The sequence below is a fragment of the Ctenopharyngodon idella genome, chromosome 21, assembly GCF_019924925.1.
Source record: "Ctenopharyngodon idella isolate HZGC_01 chromosome 21, HZGC01, whole genome shotgun sequence".
Taxonomy (NCBI): Eukaryota; Metazoa; Chordata; class Actinopteri; order Cypriniformes; family Xenocyprididae; genus Ctenopharyngodon; species Ctenopharyngodon idella.
In genome coordinates this window covers 26,790,450-26,809,317 of record NC_067240.1, presented here as the reverse complement: position 1 = coordinate 26,809,317, position 18,868 = coordinate 26,790,450, and the positions used below count along the sequence as shown (strand labels likewise).

The following is an 18,868-nucleotide window of genomic DNA, read 5'->3' as shown; positions in this document are numbered from 1 at the left end:
AACATTAACAAATACCAAAAAAGGAATAATACTGCAGATATTACAATCAATAATAATAATAATAATAATAATAATAATATATTTTATTTATAGTGCACCTTTCTAAAACTCAAAGCACTACAACATGTACAAAATAAGATAACAAATCAAACAAAGCAAAAATACATCATATCAAAAAATACAAATTAATAAATTATAAATTAAAAACTTGACTAAAAAGATGTCTCTCTCTCTCTCTCTGTGGCTGACACACACAGAGAGAGAGAGAGCCAGCAAAGCAGAGAGAGTGAGAGGGTATGGATGGAATAACCAAATCACGGATGTACTGCTTTGTATGTTAAAATCAGAATTTTAAATTCAATACGTGATTTATCTTGAAGCCAACGGAGTTGCTGGAGCATGGGGGTAATGTAATGCCATGAGGATGTGTACGTCAAACACGGGTGGCTGAATTTTGTATATATTGCAACCTCTTAATAGAACTTGCAGGTAAACCTGCAAAGAGAGAATTACAATAATCAAGCCTTGATGTGATGAAGGCATGGATAAGCCTCTCAGCATCAGGCCTGGAGAGAGATGGTCTAAGGTGAGCAATGTTAAGAAGATGGAAAAAAGCAACCTTTGTAATGTTTTTAAAATGAGAATTCAAAAGTCAGTTGAGCATCAAAAATCACGCCTAAGTTACACACCTGGACAGAAGGGGACATTTGGGTATTGTCAATTTAAAGTTTAAAATGCACTTTCGTCCATGCCTTAATTAATGCCGTCGCGCGATGAGTTTGCACTGCAATTCAGAGCTGTCGGATTTACAAACTTTTTTGCCGAAATACATAAATGTGGCCGGTGGACTGGGAGAAGAATAGAGCAAACTTTATTGTTTCATACACAATGTGTATCTGATATGAATAAATCATTTTGTCAAATTATATAATTGAAAGGGTTGTTATTGCAGCTTCCGACATCAGTGTATGGAATTTGATTTTAACAAACTATAAATGTTTTTTATACAGCCTAGTACTTCAATCGAATGTGTATTTAAATGTCTGAAACCTAAAATAAACCTGATGTGGTTGAAAACACTGAATAGTTGTGATATATGACAAGTACTGAGAGCGTCTGTCTCTGGCTCAGCGCCAAAGCACATTTGAATTTAACAGTTAATCTTTGCATTTTATTCTTTGCCATTATCCTAATTGAACACTGGGTGTATTACAACTTCAGAATTATATTCATTTAGACTGTCAACAGTGATAAGGTATAGCTGAGAGTGCTCCAGACCAACCTTATGAATGAATGACTTAAAGAAAGGTATACTTGACTAAGAACATTTCAGGAAACACATATTAACGTTAAGGTGCAGCTTAAGGTATAATTTAAGAACAATGTCGAGTTAAGAAGGTTTCGGGAAATCCAGCCCAGGGTGTCATCCGCATAACAGTGATAGCTCAAGCCATACTTCTGAATAATCTGTCCCAGAGGCAGTGCTCCAAGTAAAGAGGTCAAATTATTATTATCATTGTTACAGCCAGTTCTGAAATCCAAATGATGCCTAGTATTCAGTGTTAAGAAAAAAAAAAAAAAAAAATGAAGAAACTAATTAAGTGTAAAATGTGTAAAATTCTTTGCATAACCCACTAAGCTACATTTCACTGATCTGCAAAAACTCCCAGATTTCATATCAGGTCACTAATGCTACTCAGCATTGGTTATTAAGACCAATAAGATTCATTTTGTATTTGTATTTGTAAGTTAAATATTTATTGTGTTTATGTTTATTAGTTTTGTGGACATACAGTAATAGATGAGCAGGTTTTTGAGGCTGTTCCTTTCTAGGGTCAAGTTAATGTGCAGGGTTTAAATTGCTTTATTTATTAATGACTAGTTTACTGTACAAATGACTAGTTTACTGTACCTTATTACATTAATTTATAATATGAGAAGAAAGAGATTTCAGAGTGATACAAGAGACACTGGTAATTCTGCTTACAGGGCACTTCTGGCCCTGTTGTAATTGAGGCAATCTGTATTTTGACAATCAGCAGATTAATTAGTACCATAAAGTCACAGTCTTTATGATTAAAAAAAAATAAAATAAAAAATACAACAAAAAGGGAGAAACATTCATCTAACATCAGTATTTACATATTTTCACATCACCAAGTTGATGTATTGGGCTATTCATCACATCACATCTATGATAGCTGGAGATGTGCTCTGCTTGCTTTAAAGAGAACAAACAAAGCTGTTATTAATATTGATGATAATGTCTCCAGCAATGCAAAAACAAAAACAAAACCAACCCAAATGAGCACTTTTCTACTACTTAGATCTTTAAACAGAAATGAGAAACGTAACAAATATTTAAGGAGGAAAATGAACAGGCAACTTTGTAATTGCATTGTGAGGTGGAAGCAAGGTTGATTGAGGGAACAGGGCTTATAATCGACTGTCGTTAACAAAGCTAATTATGCAGCAGACTGTACGACATCTTATTAAGGAGCCAATTGTTTCCTGTCTTTTGGCTGTATGCAACACAAATCCAATGAGGGGTCACCACGCTGCACCTGTCAAAAAGAGGTATTGTGGGGGGAAAGGTACTTGTGAAAATGCATGAGCAGAGGACTTTTGTTTTATTGCCCAGTGGGATGTTTTATTCATAAAGACGTGACTGCTGCGTCATGGCGACCTTTGGTGTCATTGGCTGGGCTATTCATCTAAAGCTCTGAACAGAAGGAGAGTTACGAAACATGTTTGCTTAGTTTGGGACTCCACGTATACAAAAAAAGGTATATTTTGTTGGTCTGCTTTGGGGTTTTAGTGACGTGACATTACGTGACATTATGTACCATTTTGTGTTCTGGAGATAGACACTGCATGATTGGTTTCTCTGAGCTATGTGCAGAAGATAAGTTATTAAGCAGTTGGATGCTCTTCCTGCACCCACATAACACAGTTCAGTATGCTGCACAGATTTCGATGTCTAAATCATCACCAAGCTAATTGTGCAGGGTACATGTGCTTAAGGCTAACATGTAATATAATAAAATACTCTAGAGAATCTGAGAAAATGCACTTAGGGTGTTTTCACACCTGGCTCATTTGGAGCATTTGTTTCAGAACCTGGTGTGTTTTCTCGCTTAGTTTGGTTCATTTAGGCATATATGATTAAGAAAATCACTTCAAGATCGCCTGAACGAGGTGGTCTTGACCCGATTGCAAGCCAACTCTGGAGAGGTTTGGTTGAGGTGAGAAAGCAATCCAATCAGTATCATAATTCATAACGGCAAACTTGTTATATAAAAAGCAGCAGTGTCTGATTCTGAGAGAAAGCACATTAGTTATCACAGTTGAAAACCAAAGAGTGCCTCTTCTTCTTAAAATGTTATGTAATTGCTCTTCTCCATGCATTGCAAGAATGCAGTCCTGACAAATCTTTGCTTCCCGCTCTAACTCCAGTATTTAGGCTATATAATAATGCAGGAATGACAGCTACATTCATATATTGTTTGTGCGTGTGTCAACAATTACAAAGCTTGTGAAGCGAACTTGCCAATCATCTTGATGGATGAAGCAGAGGAAACTGACCAATAAGAGGACAGTTTTACTCGCATGTGACTTGCATAAACACATTTTAGTACAATTTGAAATGTAGCTTCGTGAAAGCAAACCGAACCAAGAAGAAAATACAACATTGTAACAAATTAAGTCCCAGTTTTGGAACAAAGCAAATGTTCTACATGTCTGAAAACGCCCTTAGACAATCTAGACCAGTGGTTCTCAATGTTTTTTGGGCCAGCGCCCCCCTACTTATTATCTAGGTCCCTCACCACCCCCCATCAAATAAAATGTAGTCTAAATGTCTTCCCTGAATACTAATGTTGATTATTATTCTGTGTTTATTATAATAAGGTCTATTATAATATTTACACTACCAAATGTTTGGGGTCAGTGCAATTCTATTAAACTTTTATCTAACATACCATGTTGCCCTTAGTTTTGAATGCTGAGATAATGGTGCAGTTTGCCTTGTGGTGTCAGTGCTTAATATGCTTTAAATTTGTTTGTTTCTACATGCTACAAAATACGTGGAAGACTGAATCGATGCGGATTTATAGGCCTAATAGCCTAGTCTTAATATTCTGGAATAGCGACAGTAAATGTGTTAATAATGTTCTCGCTTCAACAATTCAAAAGTAAATCTGATAGAGGAAGCTTATAAGAAAAGTTTTATTATAAATAATAGCCTAATAGTTATTTTTATTTGGGGGTTGTTGTTGTTTTTCACATGAAACACAAACAGAAATAAAAAATACTAAGTGCATGACGCCTCTGGCTCAAGCCCTTGCCCTTTTTCAAAATGAATCAAAAGTGCCCCCTCAACAACTATCAAAACACAAAACAGCGAATCGCTCAAAAGTCAAAATTCCAGTTTACTTTACATATTTGCCATCAGACAGTCTGAGACGCTGTTGCCATAATGCGTTGCTACAGATTTGCATCTTACTTCGGACTTGACTGACAGACTGGACACCACTTGATTGCTAACCACTATTCACTCTATTCACACTTTTTTTTTGTTATAATTATTCTGCTCACTGTAAAAATAAAATACAAGGAGTTTCTGTCAGCAGTTGCATATTCATATCTGTGACCCCACAGTCTGTTTACAAAAGTGATCAAGAACTGTAGACCATATATGGGTCTCTCTATGATTGCTAGTGTGTTGATTATATATATATATATATATATATATATATATATATATATCAATGCCCGTTTGTCACATGTACTACACCAACCAGCTCAAATTTCATTGAACAATGTGAAGTGGTAATTCCCCGGTCTTAATTAAAATGGTTAAAATTTAAATTTAAATTGGTTTTCAATTTAAATAGCTTTGCTGTGAATTGACTACAAAGCACTCCGTGCAGCTCCTGAAGTTGCCATTAATGGTAGGTATTGTTCTCTTATTTTTGTACTGCATATTAATTTATGGTTTGATGAAACTATCATAGTTGGTTAAATTAAGTCCAAGTACCATCTACAGGCCTATTATATGAAATGTAGGCTGCAACAGTAAACAGATGCCCAATTCTATTTCTGATGTTGTTCCCCCATTGTTCTTTGAATGCCCCCATTGAGAAACGCTAATCTAGACAAATGAAATGACAATTGGCAGAGATCACTTACAGCTTCCGAACTTCAGTGGGCAGGCATGGGCATCCATAGGAAAATCTTCCAGATGCATGGGGCACTCAGCATGGATGGTTAATCTATGTGGAGAGGAACAGACACATAGAGAGAGCTTTAAAGTCAGCATGAAACAGTATTTGCAACTCATTTTACTTTTGTAATGTGATGTATTTCAGAGTGAAACAAGAACTGATGTATGGCGGGACTTGTCTTGATCCATTGGGAATTTACTGTATCATGGAAAGTGAGTGTTTAAGACTAGAAATAGGATGATAATGTTTAAAATAGCTTAAAATCGTCATACCTAGTCATTTGGTAAATTAGAGTTGGGCGATAATATAGTTTACATTTTGCGATGATACAGGCAATCAAGCAGTTGAAACATGCTATAAAGTATATATCGCCCTAAGCGAGTATACTCTCATAAAGTTGGACATACTTATATGTCCACCTTTATATAAAGAGCTGGGCACAAATATAATATAGTGAAACACCACTGGCTTCCACATTTGAGGAGGCTTTTTGACTGGAAGGCTGAAGGTCAGGGTCACCCTGCATTTGCTATTAAATATTAGCAATTACAAAATGCATATGTGCAATATATTATTTCAAGCTTGTACTGAAAATCATCTCAAATTTCACTGAATGAAATATGGTCAAAGTGTACTGTCGAAAGCACTTATGGTAAACTAAAATACAGTTTAATGTTACTTCTATTGAAATTTGTATTTCATGTATTAAAGGTGCAGTGTGTAATATTTAGGAGGATCTATTGACAGAAATGCAATATAATATACATAACTATGTTTTCAGTGGTGAAGAAAGACCTTACATAATAAACCGTTATGTTTTTATTACCTTAGAATGAGCCATTTCTATCTCATTCACCGTGGGTCCCCTTACATGGTAAGTCGTAATTTTGCGGCAACATGTTTCTACAGTAGCCCTAAATGGACAAACTGCTCTACAGAGCATGTTTCAGCACTATGTTGTTGTTCTTCTTCTTCATTGGTGTTTTTAGAGGCAGCTTGCATCATCACTATGTTAAATACACATGAAGAAGAAGAATAAGTAGTAGTATTAGTAGTCGTCTGGTTTAGAAGCAGAGACCGTTCTTTGTTAGAAGTAAGAAGTAATGTCATTGCTTGACTGGCTACTCTCTGCTGTCTCAGACGGCGACATCTTTGTCCTGTGTCGGCCACTGTAGCTTCTCTATGTGCTACGAAGGGGAGGGGTGAGCGGTGGACAGAGCAATTCGCAACCTCACAGCTAGATGCCGCTACAATTTACACACTGCACCTTTAAATATTTGTAATTAAACAATTTAGTACATACTAAATTGTACATACAAAATACTACACTAATAACACACTACAGTTCAAATTATGTTCAAAAACTATACATGTACTTAAGAATGTAAGTAAACATCAAAATGTGTGTAAAAATGTTTTTTAAAGAATGACAAAAAACAAAAAATTAAATGTTGCTTAAAGTAAGACTTTTAATGTGAAATTACAAAGAGCACTTTTTAAAGTGTACTTCAGTGTAACATAGTCATGAAAATGACCTTTTACTTCATTAATGTTATATAAAGTATTTTATTTTAAATATATTTTTAAGATTTGAAGTACTCTACAAGTGCACAGTTAATACCATTAAGTGCACTTCTTTTTCACAAGAGAATGGCTGCATTCTGAGGCTTAGATGATGTCAGCCGAACAGGAAAGTCTTTGAGAGGCGCAGCAAGATATTACATTTTCATGAAAGAACTTTTATTCTCTTTGAAAAACTGATGAATCATTTTCAATAAGACCACAAACATTTATTAACAAAGTAAACAGGGCTGATTATATTTTATTTGGGCTATAAAACAGAAGATTAGGCAATAATAGCGAACTGCTGAATCAGACTCTCAATTATATAGCCTATTTTATTTAATCCATTGAAGAATCTCGGGTAGAAATTCACAGCATCTTAAGACAGAAGGCAAGGAAGAAAAATCGAACAGAGCAGAGTGTTAATCTAGTACAAAGAAAACTGAATAAGTGATAACTGCTTGAAAGGGATTCTTTAAACTGCAGTGAAGTGTTTGAAAATACAGAGACGAGTAAGCTAGTGGACGACGTCTTGTGTATGTACACTGCATGAGCCATCGCTTGAAATTAGCTGAGTCACAAGCTGACAGCTTGTATGGAGTCGGGTAAATTGACCTATAAATAGATCCCCGAAGCTTTTAATTAGCGAGAATCAAGGCCTGATCCATTGAGGTGAATCAAAGTCATTTCTCAGACAGTTTAATGACTGTGAGTTGCTTCCTGTTCACATCTGTGGAAAACTAAAGGTGGTTCAGTAATTCATTCGGTTCCCCTCTCCACAGATTGATGTAACATCGTCTGAATTTGCTTCGTTCCTCCTTGACTCTCTCCAAGGCCATGACTGTGAAACCAGAGGCACAATTTGTGCCCGTCATGTTGGACGATATACAGCTCTCAGAAGGATGTGACATATTTTTCCAGAAGAGGACAGTGAGAAGAGCATGTGTCTGTGCATTTCTGTACGTAGTCTACTGAGTGCCGGAGTGGATGAGTCTGTGAGAACAGTAAAGGTCACTAAATTAGAATTGTTGTAAGCTTTAAACATGGCAGCCAATGAGTGTGAACGTGTGCAAGGGTTTGAGGAAATCTCATTTGCTGCTATTTTTCTTCCATACCTCCTAATACCTCTAGCGTTTGTGTACCATATCATTACAGAGTGTGACGGGAAGCTAGCATTACAGCTCTAATTCAGTGTGCACATGTGTGCCTATGGTCACGTAGCGCAGCTGGCCTGTCAATGCGCATGCACGCCGCTGCGGCTGCTTTACTGGCCATTTGTCAGTTTCACGGTCAGTGAACGTCACGGCTCTCTTGGGTTGGCAGGTCCCCCTGGGCTTTCCTCCCAGCTTTGCACTAGGTCTCAGGCTCTCTGAGCTTCTGCGCCTCTCATCTCCTCAATAACATATTGACCCAACGGTCCTCAGCACATTACCTGTTCCCGAGGCAGCTCTGACAAGGCCGATGGCAGGGATTTGCTTTCAAAAGTCTCTACCCTGGGCATTCAGATATATAATCCAGGTTCATGATATTGTTTGGTTCACCTGCCTCAATTGAAAACATCTACCCTTCATAAATATTAAATACAGCCCATGAAACTGTACTTTATATTATTTGATTACACATTTTTTCCAAGGGCATTTTTACCTTTGTAAGAAATTTTGGTAACACTTTAGTATAGGGAACACATATAAACTATTAACTACGACATTTCCTTCAATAAACTCCTAATTTACTGCTTATTAATAGTTAGTAAGGTAGTTGTTAAGTTTAGGTATTGGGTAGGATTAAGAATGTAGAATAAGGTCATGTAGAATAAGGCATTAATATGTGCTTAATAAGTACTAATAAATAGCCAATATTCTATTAACATGCATGCTAATAAGCAACTAGTTAAAAGATAAAATAAATAAAGTGTTACCGAAATTTTTTTTTTAACAGTATGCATCATATTTTAAGTCAAATTCTTAAATATAAATATATACATTACAAAATACAATTAAAACAATATTCTAGTTACAATACATTTTAGTTTTATATAATTTGAAACTGCTACGACAGCAAGGAAGATGAATGGGGATTAATTTGCTTTATTTTAGTGTTATGTTTCGTTTTTACAAAACATACCGTGTTCAGATAGAGATACAAAAATGTGGACGTCTACACTAACCATTTTATCCAATAGGCTTAAACAGCTTACCCTTTTACAGCAGAGTTTTTTTTTATTTATTTATTTATTTTTTTTATGAAATACTGAGCAAATCTCAAGGGGGCAGTAGCTGTTGTCTTTTTCAAAGAATAAAAAGAAGAAGAAAAGCTCAACGCCTCTGGTATGGTATGGCTTGGGTCAGCGTATTATTTTGTAGTTCCAAAGAAATGTTACCCAACTGACCAGTAAATCAGCCAAACCATTTTTTACTGGCATTTGGGATTTTTTGGGACATTTATGTTCTTTTTATCCTTTATCAAGTTTCTCCCTCTCAATTTTATCTTAAAACCATAAGAATCCAATTCTCTTATCTGATCCACTTTGAGTCAAATAGGATGCTGGTTGTAAAAGCCGCACTGCATCTAGAACACAGCTGTCTCTCCTCCAGCTACATTCCTGTGAGCTGATCTGGGCAAGGTGAGAGGTCCCTAAAGCCTGTAAGGACGAGCGAAACCATCTGTCCATCCTACACCTCTAGCTAACTGCACCCCAGGGCTGGAGAAGTGAGCTGTCTGAAAAAGGCCGAAAGCTGGTGAACTGTGTAAAAGTGCAGGAGGGCCCTGTCAGGATTCATGAGATGTGTTACTTGTGGAATTGCTGGAAATTTGTAGTAGAAAACTAGTAAAACATTTAAAGAGGTTTCCCCCTGATTTTTTGACATATAAGAGATCATTATACTATAAAAAAATCATGTAAGTTTCAGAACCCAAAACTTCCTTGTTAGTCCAAAAACATCTTTTATTGAAACTAAGCTGCCAAAACCAGACATTTTTGATTTTTTATTTCTCAGACAACATAGTTTGACGAAAGCAGAAGATCAACGTCTACTTCTACATCTCGTGCCACAAGATCTCGTGAGATTTAAATGTGACGAGATTTCTCGTCAAGGTGAAAAGCTGTATATTGCCATGACAGAGTGTGGCGGTGAAATTCACATAGAATACGCTGCCGCTATGTTTACATTATGCCTCCACTGTCGTTTTGCTTTTTATTGAAAAAAAAAAAAAAAAACATTTAATTCAGTTGGATAACAGTTGTTTCAATCTCATCCAGCTCATCCAACACGAGCTGCAGAGTCGTACGTAGTGCAGCAGGAATCAGAGTTCACTGATCATGTGACGAGAGTAAGTGACGGGATGACTGACAAGACCATGGCGGAGGATTCATTGCACAACAGAGCCTAAAAACGTCTGATAAATGTCTGATCTTACAGAATTCAAACTCAGCACCACTGCTTCCTATTCACAGAGTACTCACGATTGCGAAAACATAAGTAAAACACGAGCGCACATTCAAAAGCAATTTTGATACCTCACATTTTGAAGTCGGCTCCCTGATGCATGCAAATATCTCCCAATATGAAAGCTATCTTAGGCTGGGCTGTGTAGATGTAACCCTCTCTTAGCTCTGTATCATACTTGAAGAACATTTTGGTCTCTATTTGCACTTTGAATATTGAGAGAGTACTTTGATTATGGTTGCACTTATTGTTTGCACTTAATAAGACTTAATAAGAGAAAACTGTTATTCATTTGTATGGTAACACTTTACAATAAGGTTTCACTAGTTAACATTAGTTAACTACTTTAGTTACATGAATTAAGACTGAACAATACTTCTACATCATTTATTAATCTTAGTTAATGTTAATTTCAACATTTACTAACACATTATTAAATCAAAAGTTGTATTTGTTAACATTAGTTAAAGGGTTAGTTCACCCAAAAATGAAAATTCTGTCATTAATTACTCACGCTGTCGTTCCACACCCGTAAGACCTTCGTTCATCTTCGGAACACAAATTAAGATATTTTTGATAAAATCCGAGTAATCCAAGTTAATTTACACTTTCAAATGCCCAGAAAGCTACTAAAGACATATTTAAAACAGTTCATGTGACTACAGTGGTTCAACTTTAATGTTATGAAGTGACAAGAATACTTTTTGTGCGCAAAAAAAAAATAAAAATAAAAAAATAACGACTTAATTAAACAACATTTAGTGATGGGCGATTTCAAAACACTGCTACATGAAGCTTCGGAGCTTTATGAATCTTTTGTTTCTAATCAGTGGTTCAGAGCGTGAATCAAACTGAACAACAAAATCACGCCCCCTATTGGTGAACAATTGAAATTTTGAACGTTTCAAAACACTTATGACATAACGAAGCCTCATTTACTAAAATCACGTGACTTTGGCAGTTTAATACATGCTCCAAACCACTGATTCGAAACAAAAGATTCGTAAAGCTTCGAAGCTTCATGAAGCAGTGTTTTGAAATCGCCCATCACTAGATATAGATTTTTTGGCACACAAAAAGTATTCTCATCGCTTCATAACATTAAGGTTGAACCACTGTAGTCACATGAACTGTTTTAAATACGTCTTTAGTATCTTTCTGGGCATTGAAAGTGTAAATTAACTTGCTGTCAGGGTGTGTCCCCACCTGTGACCTGAGATGCTGGGATAGGCTCCAACCTCCTGTGACCCTGGATGGGAATTTCAGTATCAAAATATGATACAGTATGATATATAGTGTCCAAGTATCAAGCACTAGTTTACCAGGCATGAGATATTCTTTAACAGGTAATCAAAGTGAATAGTGGAGCCAAAACAGAGAGTGATGGAGCTTTTTCCTCATCTAAAGAGATGATATAAAGGCTTGCTCATTCCTTGTGCTTTGGTGCTGCTTGGGTTTGTGATAAATGAGCAGACAAATCTATTTTACTTCTTGCAAGATCTATCATATCTGAAATCCATGGATATAATACAGTTTGACGCAGTGAGCTGTACAGGAATAGACAAAAAAAAAAAAAAAAAAAAAAAGGAGGCTGATGGTGATATTTCAGCTAAGCTCCCAAAAGATGCAGCAGACCATGCGCTGAGTACTACAGTTTGCAGCACTGACAGATTTGCCCAGTCATGGCGTTAGCACTTTTGTGTCTTTTTCTTTCTAAACTTTCTTCGGCAAGATCTGAGCACCTTTAACAGTTTAATGAGATAGAGATGATACCTCCTGGGTATTGTGCCCACATAATAGTTATGATGTTATTGGCCCTGCAAATTAGCTTGCATTTGCAAAGAAGACTGTGTGGAATATGACTTTAATAAATGAGTATTCAGGAGGATTGTGAAATCTCCAGCAACAGATCAATAATAAGAGCCTAGAGATATTCATGTAGTCTTTTGAAACTTTAACAATTTAATCTTAATTTGTATTCTACAAACAGTGAAATAATAAAGTGCTAGGATGAAAGTTAATATTTTGTTTCTAAACACTGATTTATACGGTAAGAATAGAGAAAATCACCTTTTGAAAGCAGTTTGATGTTTAATTGGCTGCTTTCATGATCTGTCTAAAGGATTTTTTTTTTAACTTGATTGACATTTGGATGAATAAAAGCATTTGGAAAAAGATAAAGAAAAGCAACTAATGTATTATGTAACGCTATATATTATTAACTTTTTAACAACTATTTTTAAGCATGGATTTAATAGTTTTCTATTTACTTGTCGAAAAATAGATATTATCTTTAACATTACTGAACTATATTTAAAACCTGGAATGTCAGATATTCTAGTAAAAAAGTGAATGTATTTATTGATTATATATAAAAAAAAATTTATATAGATTTTGTGATGTTTGCTCTACACTTTTTATATATTTTTGGGAGGTTTTGAATGTAAAACTATATCCCCCGGTTTCACAGACAAGGTTTAAGCTAGTTCCAGACTAAAGTGCATGTTTTAACTGTTTTAACTGAAAGCAACTTGAACTGACATTTCTTAAAACATGTCAGTACCATTGTTTTGTCTCAAGATGAACACCAGTAATGTTTTTTTTCTAGGGCATGTTTATAAAAGTTACTTAAATGTCCTAATTGAACTAAGGTTTAATCCTAGCTTAGTCTAAGCCCTGTCTGTGAAACCGGGCCAATGTCTACTAAACTGCTCACAAACACTTTGTTAAGGGTACACTATGTAACTTTTGGCCCTCTAGAGGTTGAAAAAACAAAACTGCATGCATTTTGCAGAAGAACATTGATTTGGTTGTGCTTTGGCTCTGTGTGACTGTGTGGATGAATATGGTTATCCTACTGCTCATAAAATAGTCACTACTAAGCTTACTAGAGATTAAACCAGTTTAGATGGAAATGAACTCAAGCTGACTAGCTGAAAACATTACTGTAGCTTTACCCATTAATAGACACGGTATTTTCTTGAAAATAAATTCCAGGACAGCACTATAACAACCATAATGAATTAACCTTTCACAACAGATAATGCTTTACAATGAACTCTTTAATGAGTGCCACAGGGCTGAGTGACATATGTACACAATTTCTCACAAAAACCATCACACTAGGGTGTAAAATATAAACACTTATAATAGGCAAAAAAATGTTTTGGAAGAAGGATCCATTGACTCAAAAGTCATTATATCTTACACAATGCTGTTCTCAAAAAAATCAGCATTACTTTGCTTATTGCACATTTCAAAGTTGTTTCACAGTTAAATGTCTAGCGAGTAGTGAGTTTCTAAGAAACTGACGGCAACATTTTATGTTAGTTCATGAACATATTGTGGTCCGGTGAGTGGTGCTAAAGTGTGAGATTTAAAAAAAGAAACTGTGCATCCATGCAGTTTTAGCTTGCTTCTAAAAGACTTTGAGCTCTTTTGTTTAGTGTCATGAGTCCTATTTTACGAGACTTGGACCTGTGCAAGTGAACCGTTGCACCAGATGAGCTACCAAGCAAGTTTAACCCCTTGTCCAAACCAGACACATTGCAATTCCAGTGACAAGAAATTTGTTTGTCCAAATTTGATGCAACAAAATCAATCAAAAATCAGGAAAGCTCTGCACTGCAATCACAATGAAATAGATACATATATATTCAAATTCATAAATATTACACCATTTCAACATTATTAAAAATACAAAGTGAGTGACTGATACAATCTTTGTCATAGTATATACCTGTTTGTTCACACTGAGTTCACAGTTTGAACTTTCATTTTTCTTTTAACTTATTTTCAAGATCTGTGAATTATCCATTGTGACTGTTAGTATGGCTATAACGGTTATGCAAAATGATATTCAAACTCCCATTACATTCTTTTAACATTAAATAAAGCACATAATCAGTACATGAGATTATTACTGTCATACTTTGCATGTTGTTCCATCCGTGACGCCATAGAAACCGTTTCTAAAAATATAATTGTTTCGTATTGCATTGTGGCTGGTTAGGACAAAAACTCGAATTACCATGGAAAATATATCTTTTATTGCGCATCACGTATGGTTAGGACTGGGTGTAATACTGTGATGCAAATGTTAATATATATTAGTTGACAAATCATGCACTATGGCAGGGGTTGTCAAGTAAGTTTGGCATCGGGCCAAAAAAAAAAAAATTCGCCACTAGATGGCGGGCCAGAACATAGTCAAAGGAAAATTTAAGAAATTAATCGATGAAAAATGCAACTAGAATTGCCTGTGACAGACTGTTACAGTGTCTTTTGTAACTGGTAGTGAGCTGTTACTACTTAAATCCTGTAGTAGGACAGTTGTTAACAAGAAGCCACATTTGTGTGGCAGTGTCCGGGTTTTACACTGGATAAATTAATAAAGCAGAGTAGTGACACGTAACCTGGCAAGTATCTTCATTCACCAACTTGCAACACAGACAGCCTAAAAACACACATATGTGGGAGATGCAGAATGGACTAATAACTAAAAAAATAAAAGAGGACTTGAATAAGTCCATTAATGGCATGTTTGAGTCATGCTCTTAACGAACTGTTTTATTTCCTCTTTCCATATTGTGAATAATAAATGTGTATCATTTTAATTTGCTTGTTACACAATGAGCCCAACTTATTGTAATAATTATTTGACGTAGCCTACTTTTACACTCAGAATTATTCCTTGGCATCCTCACGTAATAAACTGCATTTTTTTTTTTTTTTTTAATTGTTTGCGTGCTGGAGGTACGCAATTACGTTGTGTGCAGAGTGATTTAAGCTAGCTGGTGAGAGAAAATGGCATTATCAAAGAGTCAAAAGAGGAAAGTTGTCAGCGAAAATAGGGAATACAAAGAAGAATGGAAAGACAACTATGCATTTGGTGCATAATACCACCTAGTTTGGTGAGGGCAAAGCCAGTGTGTCTTGTCTGCAACAAAGTTATCGCTGTTTGCTAAGAATATACACCATGTGTACACTGGATGCAAGCGGCATGGTGCGATGCGTCAAAAGATAATAGAACCCATTATAATCAGTGATATTGTCTACACTGGATGCGGTGCAGCACGGCGTGGCGCGGCACGACGCAACAACAAATTCCCGACAGTAAACGGATTCCCCGTTCTGTTACTGACGTAGTCCAAGTGCTTTGCAATGGTCGGTTTGTTGCGTTCAGTGTGGACAGCTTTTAGCTGTTGCGGTGCAACGCGAAAAAAGTCACGTCTGGTGTAGACACGGTGATAATATTAGAAGGCACCATGAGACGAAGATCTATCAAAATAATCTGGCTATCAAAATAATCTGGCCGTGGGCACGGGCCAGATATTATTGCTGGCAGACCAGTTTTGGCCCGCGGGCCGCCTGTTGCCAACCACTGCACTATGGTAATACTGTTTTGAGATCAAAACACAGTATTGTGAAAGCAACAGTGCAAAAATAAGTCTTTATTAATCGATAATCTGCCCCTGATATCATAATTTGTGTGAAAAGGAATAATGCATTAATGCACATGCGCACTCATCAAAAATGACGCTGATTGTTGACACACTAAAATATATAGATTGAAATGTAATGGGATGAAAGATATAAAATGTACTACTACTGAATGTTAGCCTGACCACAGGTTAAGAGGCGTAGTTCCAAGCACACAAGTTGGCGTTGGTTTGCGAATGTTTGTTGGAACTATGGTTTTGCAAAATGCCAAATTGTTGAACTATGTTGCTTTTGGGAAATGCACTCCAGATCGGCACATCATTTGTTCAACCAGTGCTGTGCTGGGTGGTTATCTGTCTGACCAAAGCCAGATGGGGGAGTAGGAAACTTAGTTTATTGAAAACTATTTTAGTATTTTTGTAATTCCATTTGGGGGCCATATGCGGCACTGATTACATCACCAACACCTTCGCTCTAATGGAATAAACCACTCGATGAGGCGCCCCATGCTTCTCTGTATGCCTCTGAACATTCCGTGGTGTCACTCAATCTATCAACACTCTTGCACTCTTTTCACTCTTCTCCAAGTATGCTCTTCATAGAAAGAACATCAACAATGACCTCTTGTCTGGCCTCTGGAGATTTACAACGCTGATGAGAAGTGAAAAGTGTTCTTGACATGTGACAAATCTACCGTCAGTACAGTGCAGAGTCCTCCGTTACACTTATCATCATATCCCTGGATGTGGAAGTTGATCAATGAAGATTTACAGAAGCTGAGACAAGATCCCCAATGCACTAGTTCTGCTGTACTTAATGATGACAGTTTCTGAATTGAGGACTTTGATGCTTGCTCTCTCCAACCAGTCTGTAGTCACAGAAGAGTCGTATGGGACGAACAAAAGCCAGACGGAGAGCAAGGATCATTACACTTTGGAGACGGAGAGGAGGAAAACTGAGATATGAAGATGAACCATTTGAAACAAAGAGAGAAAAAAGAACCTGGGTCAAGATGTTGAGTAAAAAAAAAAGAAAAGTGTTTTGCGTTTGGAGATCTTACCCTCTTTAGGTAAATCTTATCTCGATTATACACCAGTGATGGCACCAATAAACTGCCACAGGATACTTAATACCGTGTAAATATTCATGTCAAGTAGAGGAAAAAAAAGGGGGAAAATCATTAAAAGTCATACTATTTTTCCATTCAACTCGGAATATCAGAATTTTGAGCTTCTTATTGAGAAGGGGAATAATAACCATTTTTCTAAGTGCAAATAGCAAAAGCACGCTATTTACACTAAGCGTAAATATATTTCTGTCATGACAACTCTCGGAGAGATTGGCATGGTAATGGATATGGCAATGCTAATGTATTTGGTCTTGGTGGAAGAGCAAGTACTGAGACTTGCTAATGCCAATACATTCACAGACATGCTGCTGTGAGCATGTAAGACATGCTGCTGCTGCACGTATACATGAAATAACCATAGATCCATACAGGTGGAGCTGGGGAAGGTGGAGGGTTTCTGAGGGCGCTGCAGACTGCTAACAGCAAAAAGTGCCAAGTTTTTGAATGTTGAGCAGCAAGCACATTGGCTGCTGATGCCATAGCAACCAATCAGCTGCGCTATGTAGATAATGATGTCATCGCTAACAAATTGAGTTAAGGACCTATCAGCCTGTGCCATCTAGAGTTTCATGACAGAACTTTTTTTGTAAATAGTTGTTAGATGCTATTTATACTTAGTGCAAATAGTAGCAAATACTATTTGTACCCCAGTGTAATGTTTTATATTATAAAACAATATGTAATAATAACAACAACATATTGTGTGTATATGATTATATTTATTTAAATCATAAATTGATACGGCCTTATTGGGCTATTACCTGTCCCTATATCTTTAAAGCTCTCTCCTAATCATAACCATACTGAACCTGCTGATCGGTAAAGGTGTCCTCGAAGGTCCAGGAAGGGAGCCATGGTTTTGAGTGTGGTAACAATATGAGCTCCACACGTCTGGGTCAATGTGCCAGCCCATCCGATTAACATGAGGACACTACATTCAATTTCAATTATAGGCCAATTAAATACTCGTTAAACACTTTTGTACCCACTATTAAATACCTGTTAGGCACTTTATTTCCACTTTTTGAATATTTTATTCATTTTTGTTTAAAATAAACACAGTGACAAAACGACATGGTCCCATTCATTTTCAATCCCAGCAATTTTATATCTGAACTCCCTGTACATTATTACAATGCAAACATCCTGAGCATGTAAAAGGTTATTTATTTAAAGTCAGTTGCCCCTGTATTAAAAGTGTGAGCAAGCTGCAAATGTCAAAGCGCTGATTCTGAAATCTGAATTATGCTTTTTTTTTAAGGTATTTGCATACAACTTTTTAAACATTATGACCACCTGCCTAATATGCTGGTCCTCCGCATGCTGCCAAACCAGCGCCTACTCGTCGAGGCATGGACTCTACGAGACCCCCGAAGGTATCCTGTGGTATCTGGCTCCAAGACGTTAGCTGCAGATCCTTCAAGTCCTGTAGGTTGTGAGGTGGAGCTGCTGTGGATTGAACTTGTTGGTCCAGCACATTCCACAGATGCTCAATTGGATTGAGATCTGGATAATTTGGAGGCCAGGGTAACACCTTGAACTCTTCATCATGTTCCTCAAACCATTCCTGAACAATCTGTGCAGTGTGACAGGGTGCATTATCCAGCTGAAAGAGGCCACTTCCACCAGGGAACAATACTGTCAAGAAGGCGTGTACCTGCACAATGTTTAGGTCGGTGGCTTGGTTTTCAAGCAGCACATTGCCCAGAGCATCACTCTCCCTCCACTAGCTTGTCGTTGTCCCACATTGCATCCCGGTGCCATCACTTGCCCAGGTAAAGAAAACAGGACTCATCTGACTAGGCAACTTTCTTCCACTGCTCCAAAGTCCTGTTCAGACACTTGCTCATTGTAGGTGCTTCCGCTAACCACAAGCCTTGCCATTTCAGAGACACTCTGATCCAGTCGTCTTGCCATAACAATTTGGCCCTTGTCAAAGACGCTCAGATCTTTATTCCTGCCCATTTCTCCTAACGAGAGCTGATTGTTTGCTTACAAACTAATCTACTGTGACCTTAATATGTGGCCGTGTTAGGAGATGATCAACAATATTCACTTCACCT

General features: G+C 36.9%; 1 protein-coding gene and 1 long non-coding RNA gene across 2 annotated transcripts in view; both read right to left on the bottom strand.

Annotated features, from left to right (window-relative positions):
* LOC127504122 (uncharacterized) overlaps positions 1-18,868 on the bottom strand; it is a 1,137,365-nt gene that overhangs the window by 322,289 nt on the left and 796,208 nt on the right. The window lies entirely within an intron of this gene.
* The window catches only part of gabra3 (gamma-aminobutyric acid type A receptor subunit alpha3), a 222,200-nt gene that overhangs the window by 64,101 nt on the left and 139,231 nt on the right, over positions 1-18,868 (bottom strand). Inside the window, exon 6 of the mRNA XM_051878531.1 lies at positions 5,191-5,273. Within this exon, the coding sequence (XP_051734491.1) occupies positions 5,191-5,273 (83 nt within the window). The remainder of the gene's footprint in view (positions 1-5,190; positions 5,274-18,868) is intronic.